The sequence below is a fragment of the Xyrauchen texanus genome, chromosome 13 (genome assembly GCF_025860055.1).
Source record: "Xyrauchen texanus isolate HMW12.3.18 chromosome 13, RBS_HiC_50CHRs, whole genome shotgun sequence".
In the NCBI taxonomy this organism is placed as follows: Eukaryota; Metazoa; Chordata; class Actinopteri; order Cypriniformes; family Catostomidae; genus Xyrauchen; species Xyrauchen texanus.
In genome coordinates this window covers 16,942,764-16,967,453 of record NC_068288.1, presented here as the reverse complement: position 1 = coordinate 16,967,453, position 24,690 = coordinate 16,942,764, and the positions used below count along the sequence as shown (strand labels likewise).

General features: G+C 37.8%; 2 protein-coding genes across 2 annotated transcripts in view; one reads left to right on the top strand and one right to left on the bottom strand.

The window, feature by feature from the left end:
• The first annotated feature begins 10,353 nt into the window (after positions 1-10,353).
• On the top strand, positions 10,354-14,822 carry tefm (transcription elongation factor, mitochondrial). Its single transcript, XM_052141170.1, has 4 exons — positions 10,354-10,454; positions 10,726-11,195; positions 11,304-11,453; positions 12,025-14,822. The coding sequence occupies exons 1-4, from the start codon at positions 10,412-10,414 to the stop codon at positions 12,448-12,450; spliced, it is 1,089 nt and encodes a 362-aa protein (XP_051997130.1). The 5' UTR covers positions 10,354-10,411; the 3' UTR covers positions 12,451-14,822.
• A 214-nt stretch (positions 14,823-15,036) lies between these two features.
• Positions 15,037-24,690, bottom strand: part of atad5b (ATPase family AAA domain containing 5b) — a 36,252-nt gene continuing 26,598 nt past the window's right edge. The window contains exons 12-14 of the mRNA XM_052141171.1: positions 16,208-16,968; positions 15,343-15,495; positions 15,037-15,175 (exon numbers count right to left, since the gene is read on the bottom strand). Of these exons, the coding sequence (XP_051997131.1) occupies positions 15,103-15,175; positions 15,343-15,495; positions 16,208-16,968 (987 nt within the window). The 3' untranslated portion in view covers positions 15,037-15,102. The remainder of the gene's footprint in view (positions 15,176-15,342; positions 15,496-16,207; positions 16,969-24,690) is intronic.

The window sequence follows — 24,690 nt, the reverse complement described above, 5'->3', positions numbered from 1 at the left end:
TTCATACACAACCTATTTGAAACCTCTCTATAATAACGTCAATATTCTAATATTGACTATGGTGGCGAAACCTAAAGTTTATTTCAGAATGGGTGCAAAAACGAACGAACATGGTTATATGATCCAATTTTGCACACCGGCCACCCCGTTTCAATGGCGTTGAACCCGTTCGGCCAATCCTGGATCTGAGACATTTAAATCACGCACTTATAAAGTGCCTTGTAAGATTATATATCTTACAAGGATTACATATATCTGGATCTAGGAAAAACCCAGCCTTTCATTTAAGTCGTAAATCACAAGAACCCTCAGCCAGTTACACCAGGCTGTTCTGTGTAAGGTTACAAGGACATTCAGATTTGCACAACTCTAAGACATTTCATCTTAATCTAGCATTGCTAGATAATGCTGAAAATCACTTTGAACTGTGGTAACTTTTGTACTTGACAAATTAATGATTATAGACTGATGGAACTCTTTAAAATGTGTGTAGCGATGTGCAATCACCTATAATTAATAAATATAATCTTTAATTTTGTATGATTCATCTCATTCTACTAAGAATGGTAACTATAAGGCTTAACTTGATAAAATGCAATGATGTGTAAAACCAATATGATTTTGTAATCAGGAACTTTCATGTTTTGTTACCTACACTTATAACAGCCATGAAAAAAGTTATGTTTAGTGTGTAATCGTTTGCTGGTGTATGCAGAGAAAGCTGATGAAAATGAATATCATGTCTTTTACCATTCTCAAGATACTCATAATTAAATATGCACTATATTTGAGTGGTAAATTTTTACGATTCTGGAACAAAGGACCATAACGGAAAAGACAGCCCTGTTGACCATGTGACTCTGAAAAATCACTTCTGGTACAGGACACCTTTGGGGGATGCGGCCAATTTCGGTTCAGATAGTTCCAAACAGGAAGAACATGCTCTCTTGCTCTTCCTTCTCTGCTCTGGCTCCACGCCATGTGAGGTCCAAGGGAGCTCGGAACTCGACGTCCCAAGAAAGCTCATTACTCTCTACGGTTTACAAACCCATGAGAAGGCCTAATTCATACAGACAATAAACTTGATCAGACAGAGATCAAAACATCGACGGAAAGAACTTTCGACCAAGAACCAAGCCACACAAAGGACGCAAGGAAACACCACAAAGACAAGCAAGTACATCTCCAATACTGTGCCCAAAGTGCTGGTGTATTAATCAAAAAATGTGGGTAATCCGATAGCAAATCGATGTAGACTCAAAGAAGGATAAATGGTTCTTAAGGTATTGTCAACAGACTTCATTTTCACTGTACTGATCAGTTATTTAACATTCTGTCACTTTTCACCAACCTGTCTTATGTAAATATGTGTTAGATTAGATTTATGTTTAAAATAGTAATAAAGTTTGTCTGTGTTCAAAGATGACTTGAGTGTGGTATATTTTGATAAATAATCTCATCCCTGTTTCTACAAGATTTAGCTTCAAAGTTGTACCTAAATACATGTGATATTATTTTCAATAAGCCATGAGAATAATATCAATCCAATAAGTGAATTAATCATAATTCACTTATTAAAGCTAATTCCTTACAGTAGAAATTGTGAGCTGATACAACTAGACGTTGTATTACGATTTCAATGGTGGAGAATCTATTAAGACAAATAATGTATTATTTATCTAATTTATAATGGTTGTAGAACGCGACTAATTCCGTTACACATTTCATTACCTAATAAGGACAGTTTAATTTAGTTCATAGCTCACATATTTCAAGACCCTAAATTCCCTCCTAAATTTAACATGCATTCAAATTACCCTACATATAATAGTGATAAAATGCATGTAAAATACCCATTTTAACTGACCCCGTCCACATATCAAAATTATATAGGTAATACCCTACAGCCTATTCAAAATGATAACTCAGAAATGGATCTTATCGCACGTACGCCCACATAATTGGTTTGCGTTGATAGATCTGAAGAATGTGTACATTCCTATCCAAATTGAATGACATCACAGGATGTTTTTGAGATTCACGTTCGATAGAACAGCGTATCAGTTCAAAGTCCTGCCCTTTGGACTGTGTTTGGCAACTCGCCCCTCTGAGACTGAGCGGCATGCGCATCTTGAACTACCCCGAGAATTGGCTGTTATTGTCATTTTACAGTGTCCACCTCAGTTCAAACTGGGGAGAACATTTCCACTGAAACATGTTTCAGAAAGCATTGGGATTTGTGGTGGCGGCATACGTTATCCTAATGGTCATTCCATTAGGTCTGTTACACATGAGACCTCTTCAGTGCTGGCTGAAGCGCCATGTGCCACGACGTGTTTAACGCCAAGGATGCATGCGCATCACTCTGACCCACCGCTGTATAACTTCTTTATCACCATGGAGATGCTTCCAACATAGGTTGGGGGGGTGGTGTGCGATGGACGCCCAACTTTTGGCACCTGGACAGGTGAAAGGAGGGCGTGGCACATCAACCGCCTAGAGCTATCGGCTGTAATTCTAGCTTTAAAGGCTTTCAGTCAGAAATAGTGAGCTGTCATGTCCTGGTTTGCTCAGTCAACATGACAGTTGTGGCATATATAAACAGCCAAGGTGGAATTAATTCACCGCCACTGTCGAGAATGATGTGTCACCTCCTCCTATGGAGTGAGCATAATCTCTCCCTGAGAGTGACATATGTCCCAGGCCGCCTGAATTATGGCACGGGCCTACTGCCACACTAAGGGGTGAATACCAGGTGAATGGAGACTTCATCCTCAAACTATACTGAGGATTTGTGAAATATTCGGCAAAGCAGAAATCAATCTATTTGCCTGAGTAGAGAATGCCCACTGTCCCCTCTGTTATTTGAAGTCCCAAGCCCCACTGGGAAGTGACCCACTGGAACACAAATGGCCGGCGAAACACAAATATGTGTTTCCTCCGGTATGCCTGATCCACTCTGTCATATGCAAAGTCAGACAGGACAAGGAAACGGTTCTATTAGTAGAACCAAGGCACAAGGCACAATCTGGCATCCCCAGCCCCAGCTGTGGAACCCGCATGTGTGGCCCCTGAACAGAGTGCACTACATGCACCAGAAATTACGTGTTCAGTCATGAACATCATTTTACAAGCCAGAGCACGGTCCACAAGATGCCTCTACGCACTAAAATGGAAGGTGTTCGCTGATTGGTGTCTCTCACACAGCAAGGAACCAGTAAACTGCCCCAAATTCTAATTTCTTCAAGAGCGATTAGACGCAGGACTCACCCCATCAACACTCAAAGTGTATGTGGCAAATATATCTGCGTAGCACGCACATGAAACCGGCACCTCTATAGGCAAGCATGATTTTAAGTTCCTTAAAGAAGCAAGACGATTAAACCCACCTCGGCCGGCTACTGTCCCGACTTGGGACTTAACTATAGCCCTAAAATCTCTCGCAGGGCCCCCCCCTTCGAACCTTTGGACTATTATGATTTGCGCATGCTCTACATTATGGCCGCACTACTGCTGGCTCTGGCCTCAGAAAAACAGGTAGGTGACATGCATGCATTATCAGTCGATAATTCATGTCGAGTTTGGCCCCGGTCTTTCAAGAGCCACTGTCAAACCCAGGAAAGGCTATGTACCCAAGGTCCTGACCACACCATTCAAAGCGCAGGTGGTTCACCTCCTGACCTTCTTCCCTCCTCCATTTAATTCAGATTAGGAAAAATCATTGCATTAGATATGCCTTGTGTGGGCGCTACACCCATACGATGAGCGCACCCGCCAGTTCAGACTGTCTGATCAGCTCTATATATGCTACGGAGGACACACAAACGAATGTCTCCAAGCAAAGACTTGTCGATGAAATTACCCTGGCTTATGAGTCGCAGGGTCAGACTTGCCCAATTGGTGTTAAAGTACACTCAACTAGAGGCATGGCCTCCTCATGGGAATGGATGAATTGTGTGTCCTTACAAGACATATGTTTTGCAGCAAGATGGTCCTCTCAAAACACATTCGCATGGTTTTACAACCTAGACGTAACATCTTTTTCTTCACAAGTCCTCTCTGTTTAGAGCACTTGCTATTCATTGGCCACATAAATATATACTTATGCCCTTCCCTTAAAGTACCGCCTGCATTCAGGCCGTTATAAGTACCATAAAGTCACAAGCACTTTCATTATAAATAAACTCCCTTCCCGACTGCGTTCATAAGGAGTTAATTATACTATATGACTATAGTTCATGTATTCGTTTTGAGCGCTCTCCTCCTGGCCATTAACGAGGATCACTCACTGTGGCAGGCTCATGTCGGTCGTCGTCCCATAAGACTGCGCCACCATATTTCCACAGGGGAAGTTATGTTGTGTAGTGTGGTGTGATGGGATTCTGTTCCCCATATGCGTTACTACGCAATGTCAAGTGGACTGAGTCGTAAGGGAACATCTCAGTTATGTACGTAAAATTTGTTCCCTGAGATGAAGGGAACAAGACATTGCGAACACTAGTCGCACTACAAGACTCAGAGAACTTGAGGCATGAGTGATGCGCTCCTTTTCTCAGTCAGAAATTCTGAGGAAATGTGTCTGTGCATCTGTTTTTATAGCGGTCAGCTTCGCGCCAAAACAGGCGGGGCTCAAACACCATAGCCAATATTTTAATATTGGCTTTATTATAGAGAGGTTTCAAATAGGTAGTGTATGAAGGCACTCCACATATGTGTTACTATGCAATGTCTCCTTCCCTTCGTTTCAGGGAACCGAGGTTACGTACGTAACCGAGACGATATCTCAGTATCTCTAAAGGCACTTTTCCACTGCACGTTATGGTTCAACTCACCTCAACTCTACTCGCTTTACTTTTCTGAGCTTGGATTTCCACTGCAGTTTAGTGCCCCTAAATGTGGGTGGGATTATAGGATGATCGTCATAGTTGCGCCACCTCTACTGCCATGACATCATCTTAAACATGACACAAACTGACCAAAACAATAACACAACCGCTAGCTATTAGCTACTAGCTCATTGTGCTGCATAAAGCAGTTGTTGCATGGTGATTTTACACAAGTGTAACAGTTAAATTGCCTTGGTTGTTTTAGAAGCAAGCTTCCAGTAGCTGGTCAACTAAATAAAGTGAAGCTTTCAAGCAGAGTATAGAGTTAACATAACATAATGTACCATCCTTCATCGTGGCTGAGTCCAGGGCACTCTCCCTCCCATTGCTTGCCGGTTCAGATAGCGTCCATTTGGTCGAACCACTTCCACTTTTCCTTGATGGTTCTGTAGTCACTTTTAAGGTTTTTTGTTAACTTTTACCCACACTGTTGGTAGGTCCGGTGGTAGCCGTGTGCGGCCACTTCCTGAGAGACTTTTTTGTTTCACTCATCGCTAACGAGTGGATCATCTGCACCTCGTTTATTGACCATGGCAGGGTTGTGCGCACAGCCATTTCTTTTTTCACAATTCGAAAGTTGCGTGAACAAATGATACTGCTATCACTGTTGCAAACTTTAAAACTAGCAGGTTTACTAGTCTCGTGTTGGAAATCCAGTGACGCTGGTAGTGACGATTCTCTCTGACCAATCGGTGATCTGCAGGATTTTGACGTCACATTTAGTATCGGCTCGGCTCGCTTGGTACCTCGACCAAGGAGGTACTAAAAAGTATCAGGTATCCACAGTGGAAAACCCCCAAAAAGCGTGCAGAGTTGAGTCGAGTTGTACCGTGCAGTGGAAAAGCCCTATAACTGGCTGCTTGTATTATCACTGTTTAGAGCTGAATTGGAGACTGAAAGATATCAGAAATATATATCCTTTCTTGTTAGTGATTCAGACTCATTAATTCTATATGTATGTCCAAATTTTTTAAAGTACTGAAAGCCCACTTGGAAATGTATTCTCATAATCCTGCTTTGAATTTACTTTACATTGACTTCAGTTAATTGTCCTCTGCCTTCCGTTTTTCCTCGATGCATATTTTTCAGAAGGTAGGCTATGCCCACAGCCCAGTGTAAATGGATTTCTAAAAATATAAAAACGAAATCGAACATTTTAGGTTCTCGACGAAATCCAGAATATCTTATTGTAATGTCGACACTATTTCGAGAATTCCCCTTTGGTATCGAGACGGGTGCTCTTTTGATAGTTTGTTTAGCGCAGTGTTTCCCAAACTTTTTTAGCCACAGCACACTTTTTACAACTAAAAAAATTATACGGCACAGCACTATCCCATATAGGCTAACCATCATAAATATGTTTCCTTTTTTCAAGAACTTGTCCATGTTTGCTGTCTGTCTTAGTAGCGTGTTTAATTGTAATTTTTGAAATTCAGCAATGCAAAATTAAAAATCACATAGGTAGACTACGCTGTGTGAGGTCACAGGTGGCAAGAGCACTAAATGGGTAGCCTAATGAAAAAACAACAAATTTGCTTCTTTTCTAATTTGTAGATTCGTTCTTGCAATGCCACAACAAATATTCCCATGTGTTCGCGTGTGTGCCTGCGCGCACGCGTTTGTGTGTGTGTGTATGTGTGTGTGTGTGTGTGTATGCTGCTCTCTTTCACTTTCGCTCTCTCCCCCCAACAACCAACCCCCAACTCTTCAACCCTTTTTCCTATGTCCCTGAATAGTCAACATGGGTAAAGGCTTATTTGTCATTCATCTGAACATTAGGAGCTTGCCACACAAAATTGATCTCTTAAGGGCCTGGTTGGTCTATAATAAACCAAGTGTTATAACACTGTCTGAGACCTGGTTGAATAATAACACATCAGATGAGGAAATTAAACTGGATGGTTATGTCTTGTATAGAGCTGATAGGGCTACTCGTGGAGGAGGGGTAGCCACTTATGTCTCCTCAAATTTATTATCTGAGTTTATAGCCCCTAAGGAAAACCCTGTATACTTTGAATGTCTTTTTGTTAAAATTAGTTTTCACGTAAATAAACAGCTGATTATAAGGAACATCTACAGACCTCCAAACACTCCTACAGAGTCAATACACTGCATCGGCACTACTATAAAATCTGTGGGTAGCTCAAACGAGATTACATTAATTGGTTAGATCGTTCATCTCTAAATGATAGAAATTATTTTGAAAGCTTAAATCTGACTCAACTAATTAGTGAACCTACTCGGGTTGACCACAGATCCAAATCTTTGTTGGACTGGATTTTGGTCACCCACTCTAACAGAATAATTGAATCTGGTGTTTTACCCGATTGCTTTAGTGATCATTCCATTGTTTTCTGTGTATGGAAAATTAGATTACCTCGCCTACCACCCAAGGTGATTAGGGTAAGGCAGAGTAAATATTTTAACACTGAGCTTTTTATCCAAGATCTATTAGATATAAATTGGAACCGGTTTAACCTTATTCCTTTTGTTGAAGATGCTTGGAATTTTTTCTATACTGAAGTGCTTAAAGTAATTGATAAACATGCCCCTTGGATATCAGTCAAGGTTAAGGGTCGACATTTACCATGGATTGATGCTGATTTAATTCATCTTTTTAAACAAAGAGATAAGGCATGGGAAAAGTACCGCCTGTCAAAGGACCCATCAAACGGGGCTGTATATAAACAATTAAGAAATAAGTGTACGACTAAAACAAGAAATGCTAAATCGAATTATTATACAAACTTTCTGTCTAATAATTTCAATAATCCTAAGAAGTTTTGGAAAAGTCTTAATTCTTTGTTTAAAAATTTCTAATAAAAGCATTGCTACCAAAATCAAAGTCAATAATGATGTTATCAGTGATCCTTCTGCGGTTGCCAATGCTTTCAACCAACACTTTTCCTCCATTTGTAGTTCACAATTTTCTAATTTCTCCTACTCTAGTCCAGCAGATGAGCTTAACAGTTCCTTTTCATTTGCTACAATAAATCCTACTGAAGTTCAGCAAGCAATCTCCGAACTAAAGTCAGGTAACGGTACTGATCCCGATGGCCTGGAGATTAAGTTTATTAAGTTTGCATCTCATGTACTGGCATTTCCTTTATCAGATTTATTTAATTTATCATTATCCACCTGTGTGGTTCCATTAATGTGGAAGTCTGCCAGAGTTACACCAATACATAAGGGTGGCGATGCACTTCATCTTAACAAATATAGACCTATCTCTATCATCAGTAATATAGCAAAAGTGTTTGAAAAAATAATATTTAAACAATTATTCAAATATATTAATGATTTCTCTATTCTGTCTCCAAATCAATCTGGTTTCAGACAAAACTTTTCTACAACTACTGCTCTTCTAAAATTTACCAATGATGTTTCATCTTCCTTAGACAATAACAAGTCAACTGGTGCAATATTTATAGATCTCACTAAGGCCTTTGATATGGTCGATCACTATTTGCTTCTCGACAAATTATATGCGATAGGCCTTACTAAAGATTCTCTTCTCTGGTTTAATTCTTACCTTCACTGTAGACATCAGCGTGTCTCTTTTCATGGTTGTGTATCACAGTCCTTAATAATGGACAAAGGTGTCCCTCAAGGCTCTTCTTTAGGGCCTCTTCTATTTTCTTTATTTATCAATGATCTTCCTTTAATTTGCTCAGACTGTTGTATCCATCTATATGCAGATGACACAGTGATCTACACATCTAATATGTCTGTCTCTAAGATTCAATCCTTATTGCAATCTAATTTTAATGCCATTCAACTTTGGTTCCAATCCAACCATCTTCTATTGAATAAGAAAATGTCATATAGCATATTGTTTCCCACCAGATCAGCTTCAATGAATCAAGATAACAATCTTTCACTCAAATTCCTAGACGATACTCAACTTGTACAAGTTGATGAACTTAAATATCTGGGCCTTTGGCTTGACTCATAACTTTTTTTTTTATTTGTCATATCAATTCTGTTGTTAAAAAGATTAATTGTAATTTACGAATATTGTATCGCTCTATTAACTGTTTCACTCAAATGATTAGACTAAGAACTGTGTCACAGTTATTATTTCCCATATTAGACTATGCGGACGTTGTCTATCAAAACACATCAGAATCAAACTTGAAGGCATTGAATGTTGCTTTCGATAATATATGTAGATTTGTGCTGAGATGTCCTTTTACTACTCACCACTGTGTAATGACTCACTGAACTTATTATCACCAAAAGCCAGAAGCCAGTATCACTAGTATCAGGTCATTTTCAAATGTGTGTATTATAATTATCCTTCTTATTTGAAGGAATATTTACTTCCATATAGACCCAGCTATAGATTGAGACACACTGAATATCTCTCCTTCACTGTGCCAAACATTTTCAAAGAGAGTGGTAGACGTGCTTTTAAATTCAAAGCCCCCTCAGACTGGAATAACCTGCCCGGGTCTCTAAGATCTGTCACATCATTGTGTTCCTTCAAAATATCTCTCTTTACTTACTTGCAAGCAAACTGTTGCTGTAAATGTTTTCCTCATGTGTGACTGGACTTTGTTTTTTATACCCCTTATATCTGGGATACTTATTTTTTTTATTTCTGTGTACATATGCGAGTATGGGTGTAGGTGTGCGTATACATTATGTATGTGTATGTATTTATAGACATATGTGTATGTAAGGGCTAAATGTTGTCATGCATCTTAATACTGCAATATGTTTTATATATGGATTTGTTTCCAATAAGGAGTTGGTGGGCCTGGTGGGCCTAGTGGGCCTAGTGGGCTGGGCGAGGCGGGATGAGGTAGAACTTTAGTGTGAGTGAATGTGTTGTATTATCTTTGTCTTTGTCTCGAGGACCCCCTCGAAAACAAGATGTTTCATCTCAAGGGGTTATCCTCAACAACAAAAATTCAAATTCAAATAACAGGGATGCAAACTCATGAGGGACGCAAAAGACTAGACAATCACTGGTCCACGAACATTTTATCTGAGGATATTGTTTTTAACGCCAGCGTCAACGCCGCATCGCCCTCTACATGATGAGAGTTGGAGAAAGCGTCACAGGGGAGCGATTTTACGAGTTTGCCAAGTCAAAAAGCGGGAGGTGTGCACAATAAACATTGTAAACATGTATTTGGAAGAGGGAGAAAAAATCGCAGTTGCTTTTATAGCAGCCATAAAAGGACTCGTTTATGTTTAGCTCGAAGCGTTTTCTTGGTGAATTTAAAATAGTTCTATAAGGGTATCTATTCGTAAATGATAAGGTAATATTTAATTTAAAAAATTAAGAGACATTCAATATAAAATCGGCAAATTTCTCCGAAAGGTGAGGAGTTTGGATACCTGAAATTATAATTTTTTTCATGCATTTTTTGAGTGGTTGAGCCGAGGGTTGTTACACCCGGAACCAATTACATACACACCATGTTTCCACACGAGCAAGTGATGTCGAACCTTCGAGCGCAAAACATGGGGACACATTAATTTGTCACTCAAACACTGATCTCTGGCGATTAAACATGTGGATCGCTAAACGTCTCCTGTTAAGTATAGTTCTCAAAGGTAATAAACTGTTCACATATCAAGCTTTTAAAAACTACACGCTGCAATTCCAAGATCTATGAATTAATTTGCCACATAACATATTTTTAGATCAGTATTTACTATGTTAATTGTACAGTTAAATCATACATACAGTGCGCATTTTTTTAAAGTATTACATATAATTTAACAATTGTGTTTTTTTAATTATTTGTATTTTACATATGTAGTGTTATGTACTGGATATTTGTTTTTCATGCTCGATTTATGTTTGGTTATGTATTGCTTGCAGGACATTGCAGTCTGTTTTGTCGTCCTCCGAGCTCCTTGCCTGAATATGAGCTGAGATTGCTGCACTGCACCTGTTGCAGCAGGAGCAGAATCACGATTGCTGGGTTTGACACCCTGAATGCATCCGTTTCGTCTGAAGTATGCCAGGAGGACAGCAAACACCTAGACTCATGCTATACAGCAGAGCAGCGTGCTGTCATCCTCCAGCGACTCAATACAGCCACCAAGTCTGAACTGGCCCAGGTCAAACTGCTGAAAGGGCGGAAAGCTGTCAACATCATCGACTACAGAACAAGACATGGACTATTCAACGATCTGGAGAGTGTAATTAATGTGTCCTTACTCAAACACAAGAGTGCTGTCATGGTATTTAACTCCATCCTGAACCCAGTTGAGAAAAAGGAGAGGAGAAAGGGAAAAGTCAATCTGGCTAAATTTATAAGACCTGAAGTTGACCAAGCTTTGTTGGAGGTAAGTCAGTCTACAGCAATTGCATAAGATACAGTAAACCACCATGTTCAATAGCACTGATTTATGGAAAAACGCTCTGTTATGTTTATGTTCTCTAATGTCTTGCAGGATGCAAGCTCCATTGTGTCCATTGTGTGTGGAACTAATAAAATTGCATGGACACATATGGATCGGTCAAGGACTGTGTTAGACTGGCAGCAAGAGGAGTGCAAGAGTTTTATGAAAGGAACATACATGGCATCTGATTATTTGAATGATGTAAGTTGAAAACTGGTTTTATGCAGTTCATTTAAGGAATAGTTCACCCAAAAATTAAAAAGTTCATGGTATCCCAAACTCATGACTTTCTTCTTTGAAATACGTAGATAATTTAAAGAATAATGTGTTTTCTCCATACAATGTAAGTCAATGGGGTCCAAATCTTTGAAGTTTCAAAAAGGACATAAAAGCAGCATAAAAGTAAACCAAATGACCGAGTGGGTTAATCCATTGCTTCTGAAAAGATATAATTGCTTTAGGTGAGTCCTAATTCACTATAAATCTTGGATGTCAAGATTTATAGTTAAAAAGGACTTAACTTTTGATCCGTTACAAACTCAAAGCGATCGTTAAAGGTTTTGGGTCCCATTGACACCTCATACATTTCTCAAAATATTTTCACTTGTGTTCTGTAGAAGAAAAAATGTCATATGAGTTTGGGATGACATGATGGTTAGTAAAAGATGAGAGAATTTTCATTTTTGAGTGAACTGTACAATATGTTGAGAATCCGCAGTACTGGAGTATATTAAAAAAATTCTTATTAATGTATATTCTTTATCAACTCCAGATCTCGACTGCAATATCAAGATTTCCTACTGCTGACTTCTTTGTGGTGGAGAAGCCAAGTATCTCTCCTCAGAACACTTCTCTTTATCCAGTCATGGCCCACCTCCGGACTGTAGAGGCCATGCTATTTGCTTTGCTCACCCCAGTGAGGGAACCAGGGAGACCCCCAAATGTCCTTAACATGATGCGCACAGCTGTGGGTCGCCACTTCGGCTTGATGGTGGGGGAAAGTCGGACAAGTGGAGCTGAGACAGTGAAGATGATGATGACAGAGTCAGATATGAAGCAAGAGCCTCGGGTTCTTTTCCCTCATGACTTGGTGCTAATACACAGGAATTCTTTCAAGATGAGCAGTAAGAACAGAGGAGAAGAGCTGTGTGATGCTCTTCTGCAGGCTGTTGCATTTTTTGAACTCCTGAGGGAGTGACTCAATAATGGATGATGTGGCAGGCACTCCACTACAGCACATCCCTCCTCCTCCTCGGGTTTCGGTAAAAGGAGGCGAGAACTGGCTTGACAATATCAATAATATTTTAATTATAAACTTAACCAAAAAGACAAACACACACACAGGTGTCGAGCAGCTGCCCGTAACACACTCTCTGTCACACCGCCGTCTCTGGTCGGCCGTATCCCTCTTATTACTATTATACATTTGTTGGACCTGATCAGCTAAATGCAAGCAGGTTTGTTAAACCTTACATTATCAGATGATTATGTCCTACTGGATGAGCGATGGATTGTGCAATATTCAAGAACAGTTATTTGATACACTGCTACCATTTTCTCTGATCCATCTACTCTTCATTTAGGTTAATTTGCATCAATGTTGCTCTGATGTGATAAAAGGATTTTATTTAATACTTTAATTTCCCTAAATATTAAACTAGAATTCAGTCATTTTCTCAGGAGATATATTCTTAGTAAATTAAAATATTGTATTTATAACTTGTGTTCTGGTCAGCTATTCAAGGTTGGTTATAAGGGATGTTGTTCGTTTTAACATCTACAGTGTAGTTAATTCTACAGCAGTGCAGGGATTATTGTTATTCATAAGGCTGCTTGTTTGTTCCCCACCAGTAGTGTCGAAATTACTATTAAATTGATTTACTGTCATTTCTCTTCTGCACGGCTGGGGAAGAAACAAAAGTTAGTGTCTTCTGAGCCTCCATGTGGAAATAATTAATATACGACAAGTACAACATGTGACATGTAGATTGAAAAATACAACATTCCAATATTAACAATAAATGCAAACAATTTACAGGTAAGAGGCTATATACAAACAATTTTTGTTAACGTTAACTTTCAATTCACGTGAAACTGAAAAGATTGGATGACATCCAGTGGCCATGTTGGGTACTGCACCAAAACATGTTATAGCGTATTAAGCTAAAATTATATGCACAACTTTATAAGATTTATGGCTTTTACTTCATATCATTTTTAGGGTCACCAGAGACAGATTTAACATGTTTTATAAAGAATTGTTTTATTTTTTTTTTCATTAAAATAAACTTTTACCTAGAACATTAAAAACTTACTTCACTTATATAAATTATTTAATTTCAACAATAAACCACAAAGTGTCTTCTTCCAAAGCATTCATGAATTACAACCATTTAAATCTGTGTTAAATACTTTTCTGGTAAATGTCGGTTAAGGGATTAAACAAATGAATTCCAAAATATAACATAGGAATTCGATCTACCAGATTCATATCCATCAAAAAAGTGACTTAAATCGGCTGTTTAGCAGCATTTAAATGGCTGACTGAAGACGCCAAATGTAAAAAAAGCAGACAGAAGTCATAGAAAGACACATTCTACAAATGTGGACAGGATGCTCCACTAGTTGTCCAACAACAAACTAGAAAGTTAAATTTTTTTTTTTTTAGCTTTGTTGATTTTTAAGTGATGAATTAAAGATGCCACTTTTTGTAATGTTTAAGCATGCTGACAGCGCACAGCACATTTTAATTTGAAAAGTTGCATCCTAAATCGTACTCGTTATTTAAAGCATTGCTTCTGTACAAATTCACCGTATTCAACAATAAATGTCAATTTTGGTCATGATCGGACTTTTCATTGTTGCCGTAAGCAATGTTACCGTTATTATGGATAGTACAAAATAAATGTTTTTAGAATCATAATTTATAAATGACAGTGTTTAGAATCGGTTGCTGATTCTTTATGTTGGGGCGTCTGACAGACAACGGTTTGCTTTAATAAAGTGCTGCAGAAGAAAAAACTGTTTAATGCCGTGAACTACATGTTGTGCACCCACAATTATCTCACATTTACACACTTTCTACACATCACATCACTGAGCTTGGGATGCGCATAAGTGGTGTTGTGCTTTAGATTGGAGCGTTTCTATTTACCTCCTTTATGTGTGTTTTTGATCAGTTTTCTTATTATAGGGCTTCCCTTCGCATCCACATATCCCCCAGAAATATAGCAGTCCACACAGACACTAACACTGTCCCTCTCAATGTTCAAACCAAATCTATGCCGTTGCTGCATGTAGTAACATGGCTGCAGATATTTACCAGTAAAGGATGCAGATAGGGGTAGACACAAGGATAGACACAGTAAACCATTTCTTAATGGACCTCACTTTTGAGGTCATGCTGGAATAGAAAAGGGATCTTCCCACACTGTTGCTCCATAATTTGAAGCACACAATTCTTTAGAATGCAACTTAATGCTGTAGCATTAAGGTTTGTCTAACAAAACTGTTGAATTAGACTATATGGCCACATACTTTTGGCAATATAGAGTAGATGGGTTTAAGGTAGTGGAGAAAATTCCATCATTTTGTTTAGTAAAATATTGAATACAAATGTAATGAGAATATATATATATATATATATATATATATATATATATATATATATATATGCCAAACATAAATTATTTTTGTATCACTGAAAACATCACATTTTTGTAATGACATTATATCTGACACAAAATTAATTTCTGTAAATTCATTTCACAAGCAAAAGTTTCATTGCTGTCACAATACAGTAAACATTTAAATCCTGGAAGATTTTGTAGACCAGGATATCAGTCACACATCAAGGGAAATCCAAGGTCATTAGTCTTAGAGTGCGGCTAGGTAGGTGAAGGCGTGAGAGGTAATGTGAATGTCTGACATATAGAGAGAGAGACAAAATAATAAAATCACTCAATATTTGTAAATAAAACAAATTCTATACTAATCTAATTGTATAATTCAAAATAAATCTACAAATGGTGAAAAATCCATGAAAGATTTTGACTCCTAGATGCCTCTTAATCAGCACAGATTCCCATACCTGTATGTGCTCTGTTCTTTAACCCTCTCTGATCTACAGATTGAACGCAGAGCAGGCAGATAGTCCATGGAGAGAGCACGCTTATTACCATGACAACAGAATTCTTTGCTGGAGAACACTGTGGATATAATCTCTTTACGCCTTTGGACAACACTGTCAAAAAATGCATACAAATCAAGAGACCATTAACAATAGTGTAAAGGAGTGCAAACATAAGCCAAAAGAGACTAGAATACAAACACAACCTGCCTCACACAGTTTACATTAAAAGGGAAAGTTCACCCAAAAATTAGAATTATCTCATTTACTCACCCTCATGCCATCCCAAATGTGTATGACTTACTTTCTTCAGCTGAACAAATAAATATTTTTAGAATATCTCAGCTCTGTAGGTCCTCACAATGCAAGTAAATGGGTACCAACATTTTTAAGCTCCAAAAGCACATAAAAGTAATCAATTAGACTCCAGTGGTTGAATCAATATCTTCAAAAGTGTTATGATAGGTGTGGGTGAGAAACGGATCAATATTGAAGTCCTTTTTTTTCTTCTTGTCCAGTAGGAGGTGATATCCACGAATAATGTGAATCACCAAAAACAAAAGAGGACTTAAATATTGAGAAGTTTCTCAACCACACTTGTTTCTCTTCTGAAGATATGGATGTCTTATGGACTACTTTTATGCTGCCCAAAATTGTGGTACCCATTTACTTGCATTGTGAGGACCTACTGAGCTGAAATATTCTTATAAAAATCTTCATTTGTGTTCTGCATAAGTCAGTCATACATATATGGGAAGTAAATGATGAGAATTTTTATTGGGTGAACTATTCCTAAAAGTTTCAAGTAAACTCATTAAATACACACCTAGATTCACAGAGTGCACATAGACATATGCTGAAGGGTTTATGACAGGGCAGAGAAAGGGCTCTTATAATGTTTTCCGATGTCTCTGAAGTCAACTTCTCCCTCAGTCTCGTGGCTTCTGTCCACATCTTGGTGATCCCAGTCCGGCACTGATGGAAACCCAAACCTACCACCATGGCCAGTATCTGTGAGCAGTTTTCTAAACTACAGTGTCCGACCTGCTCCTCTCTTGGTAGGTCCAATAAACTGTCCTTCAGCATGGCACCCATCCAACCAAGAGGTTCTGGTTTACAAAGACCAGTTCCACTTAGAGATGGTCTTTGTAAGTAAGCATCCAGAAAAGACATGTTATCGAAAAAATTTGCAATACAGACCACATAACGAAACACCACCTTGAGTGATGAATCTTGTCCAAGGACATCTTCAGTCTCACATGCCAAAAGAACAGTTTGTTTTGAGGGGAATAAGGCCTCATTAGACTCAGTCAATGAGAAGATTCTGAGATCTGAACTGGAGTAGCAAATAGTTTTTTTTTTCTTTCTTCTACATGTAGATAGCCTGTCTGGCTTAACTTCATGCACAGATCTCTGTAAAGTCAAGCTGTTGGCTGGCTTTTCTCTTTCAGTCTTGGCATTAATTGACTTTTGCTGATCGGGTCTAGAAAAGAGACTATCAATGTTCGAATAAAGCAGACCTTCTCCCATCCTGTCTGCCAGCATCTCCAGATGCCCACAGTTTTCCAGCTCAGTCCAGGATCCACACTGTGATTTAGGAGAAAATACAAGCATCAATGTTATTAATTTAGTCTAAGGATCAATCCAAGGGAAACCATACTGATTTAGTAATTAGCACTTAGTTTGATTAGAAAGTGATATCTGTTTAGTTCTTGCAGTAAAGTATAGTCCATATTCTGATTCCTTAAAGAGAATTTGCAGATTTTCTGTCAGATCTTGTAGTTACTGTGGATTGAGCTTTAATTGACAGGATCAACTCATTGCCATAATCATACATTAGAGTTAATTCTGTCATATGGAGTTGATGTTGATAATATAGCAATTTTGCCACAATGACATTTCAGATCATTACCTCGTCTCTTGTATGTTGCGCTTAGCTATGGTCACTCAATCAACAAAATGTTATCATTTTGGTAGAACTATTTTTTTCAACCACTAAAGATAGCTTCACTAATAAGCTTCTTAATCTGTCTCATATACAAAGTATGGCAAAAAAATTCAGAAGAGCAGTGCAAAAAAATGGAAAGCAAGTAGAAGAGTAAAAAACTAAGTGTTTCACGTTGCATGGAAGGATAGCGTGTCTAGCTACAGACAGGTTCTAAAATCTGCCAGGTCTGCATAATTTAGCAAATTCGTACTGTAAAATAACCACAACAATCCTAGGTGTTTATTCAATAGTGTGGCTAAATTAACAAGGAACAAATCTTCAACTGATTCAATTATTCCCTTACAGCACAGTAGTAATGACAATATAAAATAAAATCGAGACCATCAGAACCAAAATTGGAATTATGCAACTGGCAGCAACAACACCTCAGAAGACAGTGTCTCAGTATTCCCTAAATGCAATTTCAGTCCTTCACTGTTATAGGTCAAGAAGAGCTAACAAATATTGTAAAAGCATCAAAACCAACAACGTGTATGCTAGACCCTATACCCGCTAAGCTACCGAAAGAGGTTTTTCTTGTAATTTCAAAAGGTCTACTCAATATTATTAACTCCTGGTTATATTTAGGATATGTACCCCGAACTTTCAAACTAGCAGTTATTAAACCACTAATTAATAAATTACAGTTTGATCCTTGGCTAATTATAGACCAATCTCAAATCTCCCATTTATGTCTAAAATACTAGAAAAAATTGTGTCCTCCCACTTTTTAATAAAAGTTATTTTTAATAAAACTTGTTGTTAACCATTTACAACACAAACATATCCAAGCAAACAAAGCCCAGCACTTACAGCACCCAAAAGTAGAGACTGAGAGAAAAAAAAAATACAGATCATGTATAAGAGAGAACATCGTGACCATACCATAAAATATTACTTAAAGGGGCATCAATACTGTGAAGATAGGGAATCCAGAGACGATGAAAAGCCTCAGTTGACAAATGTATAAAGCATGTTAGGAATTAATCTTTCTTATGATCTTATGCCAACATTTCAAAGAGGGGGGGGGGGGAGTTTGTCACTGATCCAGGTTAATAGTATATTTTTCCTAGCAGCAAAGGTCAAAATATCAAATAGACATCTAGACAAATATCAAAAGACAAGGGATCCAGCTCTAGTTCTAATCCAAAAATTCAGCTCAAAGCACAAGAGTGGTAAGGAGGGCAAAACGGCTACAGGAAGAATTTGGCTCCAGAAGCATGTGGCAGGGACTAAGAACAATAACGGACTATAAAGTAGATGATTGCAGATGAGCTGAACACTTTTTACGCTCAATTCGACGCTGCAGTTTACTGCGCTAACGGTGCTGACAGCGGAATCTCAGGTCGGGTCCTCAGAGCCTGCGCTGACCAGCTAGCACCGGTGTTCACAGAGATATTCAACCTCTCCCTGGAAAGGTCAGTAACTCCAACCTGCTTTAAACAGACCATTATTGTTCCCGTCCTGAAAAAAACCCAACCTTCCTGCCTTAATGACTATCGTCCTGTAGCCCTGACCTCAATTGTGATGAAGTGCTTTGAAAGACTGGTGAGAGACTTAATCACCTCCTCACTACCGGACACACTGGATCCCTTACAGTTCGCTCAACGGACGATGCCATCACACATCTCCTCCACACAGTCCTAGAACATCTGGACAAGAGGAAAGAAAATTATGTTTGTTGATTACAATTCAGCTTTTAATACTATAATTCCCTCAAAACTCACCACCAAGTTGGAGGACCTAGGATTCAGCCAACCTCTGCATCTGTGGATCACCAACTTCCTGACTGACAGGCCACAAGCAGTAAGGATGGGCAGACATATCCCCTGCTGTACTCATTGTACACTTGTGACTGTGCGGCCACTTCCAACTCCACCACCATTTTCAAGTTTGCTGAAGACACTGTTGTGGTGGGCCTGATCTCTGATAATGACGAGAGCTATCTACAGGAGATCAAAGGCCTGGAAGACTGGTCCCAGGTTAGTTTCTGTTACCTCTGTATAAACATCTCACATGATCTGTCATGGTCCTGTCACATTAACACCATAGTGAAGACGGCCCGTCAGAGTCTTTACCACCTTAGGCGCTTAAAGGACTTTAAACTGCCCTCTATGGTGCTAAAAAACTTTTACATCTCCACCATTGAGAGCATCCTGAGAGGAAACATCACAGCCTGGTTTGGAAACCGCACAAAGCAGGATAGACTGGCTCTACAAAGAGTGGTGCGATCAGCTGAGCGCATCACCCACATCAAACTCCCTGACCTGCAGTATATCTACAGCAACCAATGCTGGACCAAAGCCAGGAAGATCATGAAAGACCTCAGCCATCCTAATAATGGACTCTTCACTTTGTTGCGGTCAGGGAAACACTTCCGCTCCGTGATGGCCAAAACGGAGAGAATAAGTTGGAGCTTCTTTCCCCAGGCCATCCGTGTCCTGAACCATGGACAACACCAGGACTAGGTTCACTATTCAACACCACACACATGCAATATTCTTCAGCAATATTATGACCAATATTCTTACATACTGAACATTACTGCACAATTTCACAGAAGTCTCTTTTATATATATATATATATATATATATATATATATATATATATATATATATATATATATATATATATATATATATATATATACATATATATACACACACACACACACACACACATACAGTCAATTGGTCCCTTAAAAAGTGGGAGGCACATATACAAACTGTTGTAATTCCTACACCGTTCACCTGATTTGGATGTAAATACCCTAAAATTAAAGCTGAAAGTCTGCAGTTAAAGCACATCTTGTTCGTTTCATTTCAAATCCATTGTGGTGGTGTATAGAGCCAAAAAGATTAGAATTGTGTTGATGTCCCAATATTTATGGACCTGACTGTATGTGTGTGTGTGTGTGTGTGTGTGTGTGTATATATATATATATATAGCCAGTAAACTGTTGCTGCTACTCTACATCTGTCACAATGCACTATTTCATATCATATGCATACTTTGTACATATAGTATATTCTCTTTCCCCTATTTTATTGTTTTTTTTTTAAATGGGCATTTTTAAATTGTGGTTTTACTTCTATTTATATCCTATCTATATACAGTATACAAGTATATATATATATATATATATATATATATATATATATATATATATATATATATATATATATATATATATATATATATACATACACACTCACCTAAAGGATTATTAGGAACACCATACTAATACTGTGTTTGACCCCTTTCAGCCTTCAGAACTGCCTTAATTCTACGTGGCATTGATTCAACAAGGTGCTGAAAGCATTCTTTAGAAATGTTGGCCCATATTGATAGGATAGCATCTTACAGTTGATGGAGATTTGTGGGACGCACATCCAGGGCACGATGCTCCCGTTCCACCACATCCCAAAGATGCTCTATTGGGTTGAGATCTGGTGACTGTGGGGGCCATTTTAGTACAGTGAACTCATTGTCATGTTCAAGAAACCAATTTGAAATGATTCGAGCTTTGTGACATGGTGCATTATCCTGCTGGAAGTAGCCATCAGAGGATGGGTGCATTATCCTGCTGGAAGTAGCCATCAGAGGATGGGTACATGGTGGCCATAAAGGGATGGACATGGTCAGAAACAAACGCCAAATTCTGACTCTACCATCTGAATGTCTCAACAGAAATCGAGACTCATCAGACCAGGCAACATTTTTCCAGTCTTCAACTGTCCAATTTTGGTGAGCTCTTGCAAATTGTAGCCTCTTTTTCCTATTTGTAGTGGAGATGAGTGGTACCCGGTGGGGTCTTCTGCTGTTGTAGCCCATCCGCCTCAAGGTTGTGCGTGTTGTGGCTTCACAAATGCTTTGCTGCATACCTCGGTTGTAACGAGTGGTTATTTCAGGCAAAGTTGCTCTTCTATCAGCTTGAATCAGTCGGCCCATTCTCCTCTGACCTCTAACAAGGCATTTTCGCCCACAGGACTGCCGCATACTGGATGTTTTTCCCTTTTCACACCATTCTTTGTAAACCCTAGAAATGGTTGTGTGTGAAAATCCCAGTAACTGAGCAGATTGTGAAATACTCAGACCGCCCGTCTGGCACCAACAACCATGCCACGCTCAAAATTGCTTAAATCACCTTTCTTTCCCATTCTGACATTCAGTTTGGAGTTCAGGAGATTGTCTTGACCAGGACCACACCCCTAAATGCATTGAAGCAACTGCCATGTGATTGGTTGATTAGATAATTGCATTAATGAGAAATTGAACAGGTGTTCCTAATAATCCTTTAGGTGAGTGTATATATTATATATATATATATATATATATATATATATATATATATACACACACACACACACATACAGTATATATATACATATATACACACACACATACATACATACAGTACATACAGAATGTAATCGATTGACAGCCCTAATATATATATTAGGGCTGTCAATCGATTACATTTTTAATCAAATTAATTACATGGTGTCCCGATTAATTAATCGCCAACAAATATTTGCTGAGGAAGCCCCTCATATAACAATAACTCAATATATAATGATTATACATATTTATAGCAATATATAATTATCTTTAAATATATATATATATATATATATATATATATATATATATATATATATATATAAAATAAAAATATTCAGATAATTAAAATGCATTCTTGTGGCAGAAGTTAATCATTGATAAGGCCATGCAAAAATGTATTGTTTACTACCATATTATTGATCATAAGTCAATCATTGGCATACAGTTCACAGCAATCCATTTGTCAATCAGTTGGAGATTTATTATGAGGGCTTGTTTAACCCTCTGGGGTCTGAGGGTGTTTTGGGCCCTGGAGAACTTTTGACATGCCTTGACATTTGTGCTTTTTTCAGTTGCTTAAAAACATATTAATGGCTAAAGTCTGATAACACTGTATTCAGCACAAACTGGGCTACAATAATATCTGAGCAACATGTGTGTACAGGTTTGTATTTGTGAGAAAAATAATGTTTATGCATGGTTTTTGAAAAAAACTAAAATTTTAAGTCACTGAAATAAGGTCATATAACAGATACTAAACATTTGTCCACAATACTTTTGAGAACTGGATCTTGTAGCCTAGAGTGTTTGCTACAAAATGATGTGAAAACCATCCCGATCACTCATTCATACAAAACGATATAGTAATTTAACTTTTGTAAGACAATTTTAGTGTTGATGGGTAATATGCGAGGAGGCGTGAACTATCACGAATATTTATGTGATTCACACCTGAGGACACAAAGACCCCCTCCTCTGGGCCCATCAATGAGGAATGTGACAAAGAGAATGAATGTGAGGAGACTTAATGATCAAAATCAAGTTTTAAGTTAAAAAAAAAGTTATCTGACTATATATTTTCTTTACTTAAAGACTTTACTTAATTTTAGACCAACACTACCTTTAAAAGAAGTCTCTTCTGCTCACCAAGACTGGATTTATTTGATCCAAAATACAGTAAAAACAATGTGTGAACTCATTTTACAATTTAAAAGAACAGTTATGTATTTGAATATATTGTAAAATGCAATTTGTGATCAAAAATTTATTTTCAGCATCATTACTGCAGTCTTCAGTGTCACATGATCCTTCAGAAATCATTATAATATGCAGATTTTCTAATATGGACATATTTAAAGTGTATTTTACTCATTTAACCTGAACACATATTTTCAGGAACAAGCTTTGTTGATGATAATGAGGCGGCATAAACACGTTAAAATATAATCTAAACATTCATATAATTTTTATATCATATTACATATCATATTTATATCATACAGCATAAATGCCTGCTTTAGCCGAAAAAACTAAAACTTGCCTATTAGGACATTTTTCAAATGTCAATACTTTGAATCCTGTCTGGAAACAGTCCCACTAGTAAAATATGTACGTTTATATAAAATAGCACGTCAGCTAATGAAAACTAAATTACTTACTCGTTTGAAATGGTATCCTCTGCTGGATCAAGTCTCTCTTCAAAATACAAATGTTCATCCGAGTCCCGCTCTTCTTCTAAGGAAAATGTTAACTCATCCTTACATCCAGAAACACGCAGAAAAGATTAGTTGTTTTGTGTTTACATCTCGCAGTCGGGGGGCGTGCACAATTTGCCTTGATCGTCTCAGCACATTAGTGGAATCACATTACCTATAATGAAGCTGAGCCAGGAAAACCGTACATCGATTTGTTTCATACAGATTACATTGCAGGAGAATATTTGTTTTAAATTTGAATTGTTTTATTTAAAAGTAGACATTTTAAGCTTTCTTAAGACACGTTTCATGTTTGATAGATAAGAATTCACAGAGTTTAAGTTCATTTTAGTGACGCGTTTCTGAAATATGCTTGTGAACACAGAGACTGCTGAAAGCTCACACTTTTTATTTTATTTATTTTACAAAAGCACAAGATTTTGTTGTTATTGTGAGTGTACACAAATAAAAGTAGACCCTTTATAGTCTCTAATGATGTCTTACACTTATCTGTATACCCAAAAATGATGGAGTATTTTAAGTTGTTTCTGCTGTAATGATGAAAATATCCAACAGGACGCGCCGGCGCGTCCGTCGACCCCAGAGGGTTAAGAGCCCTTCAATTTACAACTATGTCAGATGTCTCGGGTGCATTGTGTCAAACATAAAATGTTTAGGTCACTGTGTCAAGTTAAATATAGTTTAATTCTCAATCTTTAAATTCATCTTGAGATCCCTAAGATCGCATTTGCGCTCCTTCTAGTGTTTTGAACACAAGAACGTAACATGTGTGTGAATATATATATATATATATATATATATATATATATATATATATATATATATATATATATTCACACACACATACAGTAGATAGAGTATATATATAAAAATCTGTATCGTAAATTGTGGGGAGAAATGTCGTATTAAGAATTTAATTACATGTCGTACTGTTATGGTTATGTATGTGAAAAATAAAACTTAAAACGTATAACTTTTGAACCAATAGGCCTTAATTACGCAACAGTCACACCTCAACCTTACATTTAGAACATAATGAAGAATTACTTGGGTCGATCTTATTTCTAATGAGTGGTGTAATATGTAGTCTATGTAGAATCCTGAGATGGATAACTCTAGAACTGTTCATATTGGATCATATTGGCCTGACTCCAGACCAATTCCCAATCGTCCTCAGTTAATGGTCAATCGAAGCTCCCTCTACAATAGCTTTCTAAGGTCCTGTGTATCCACTACTTCATGTGAACAAAGAGCATTATAGA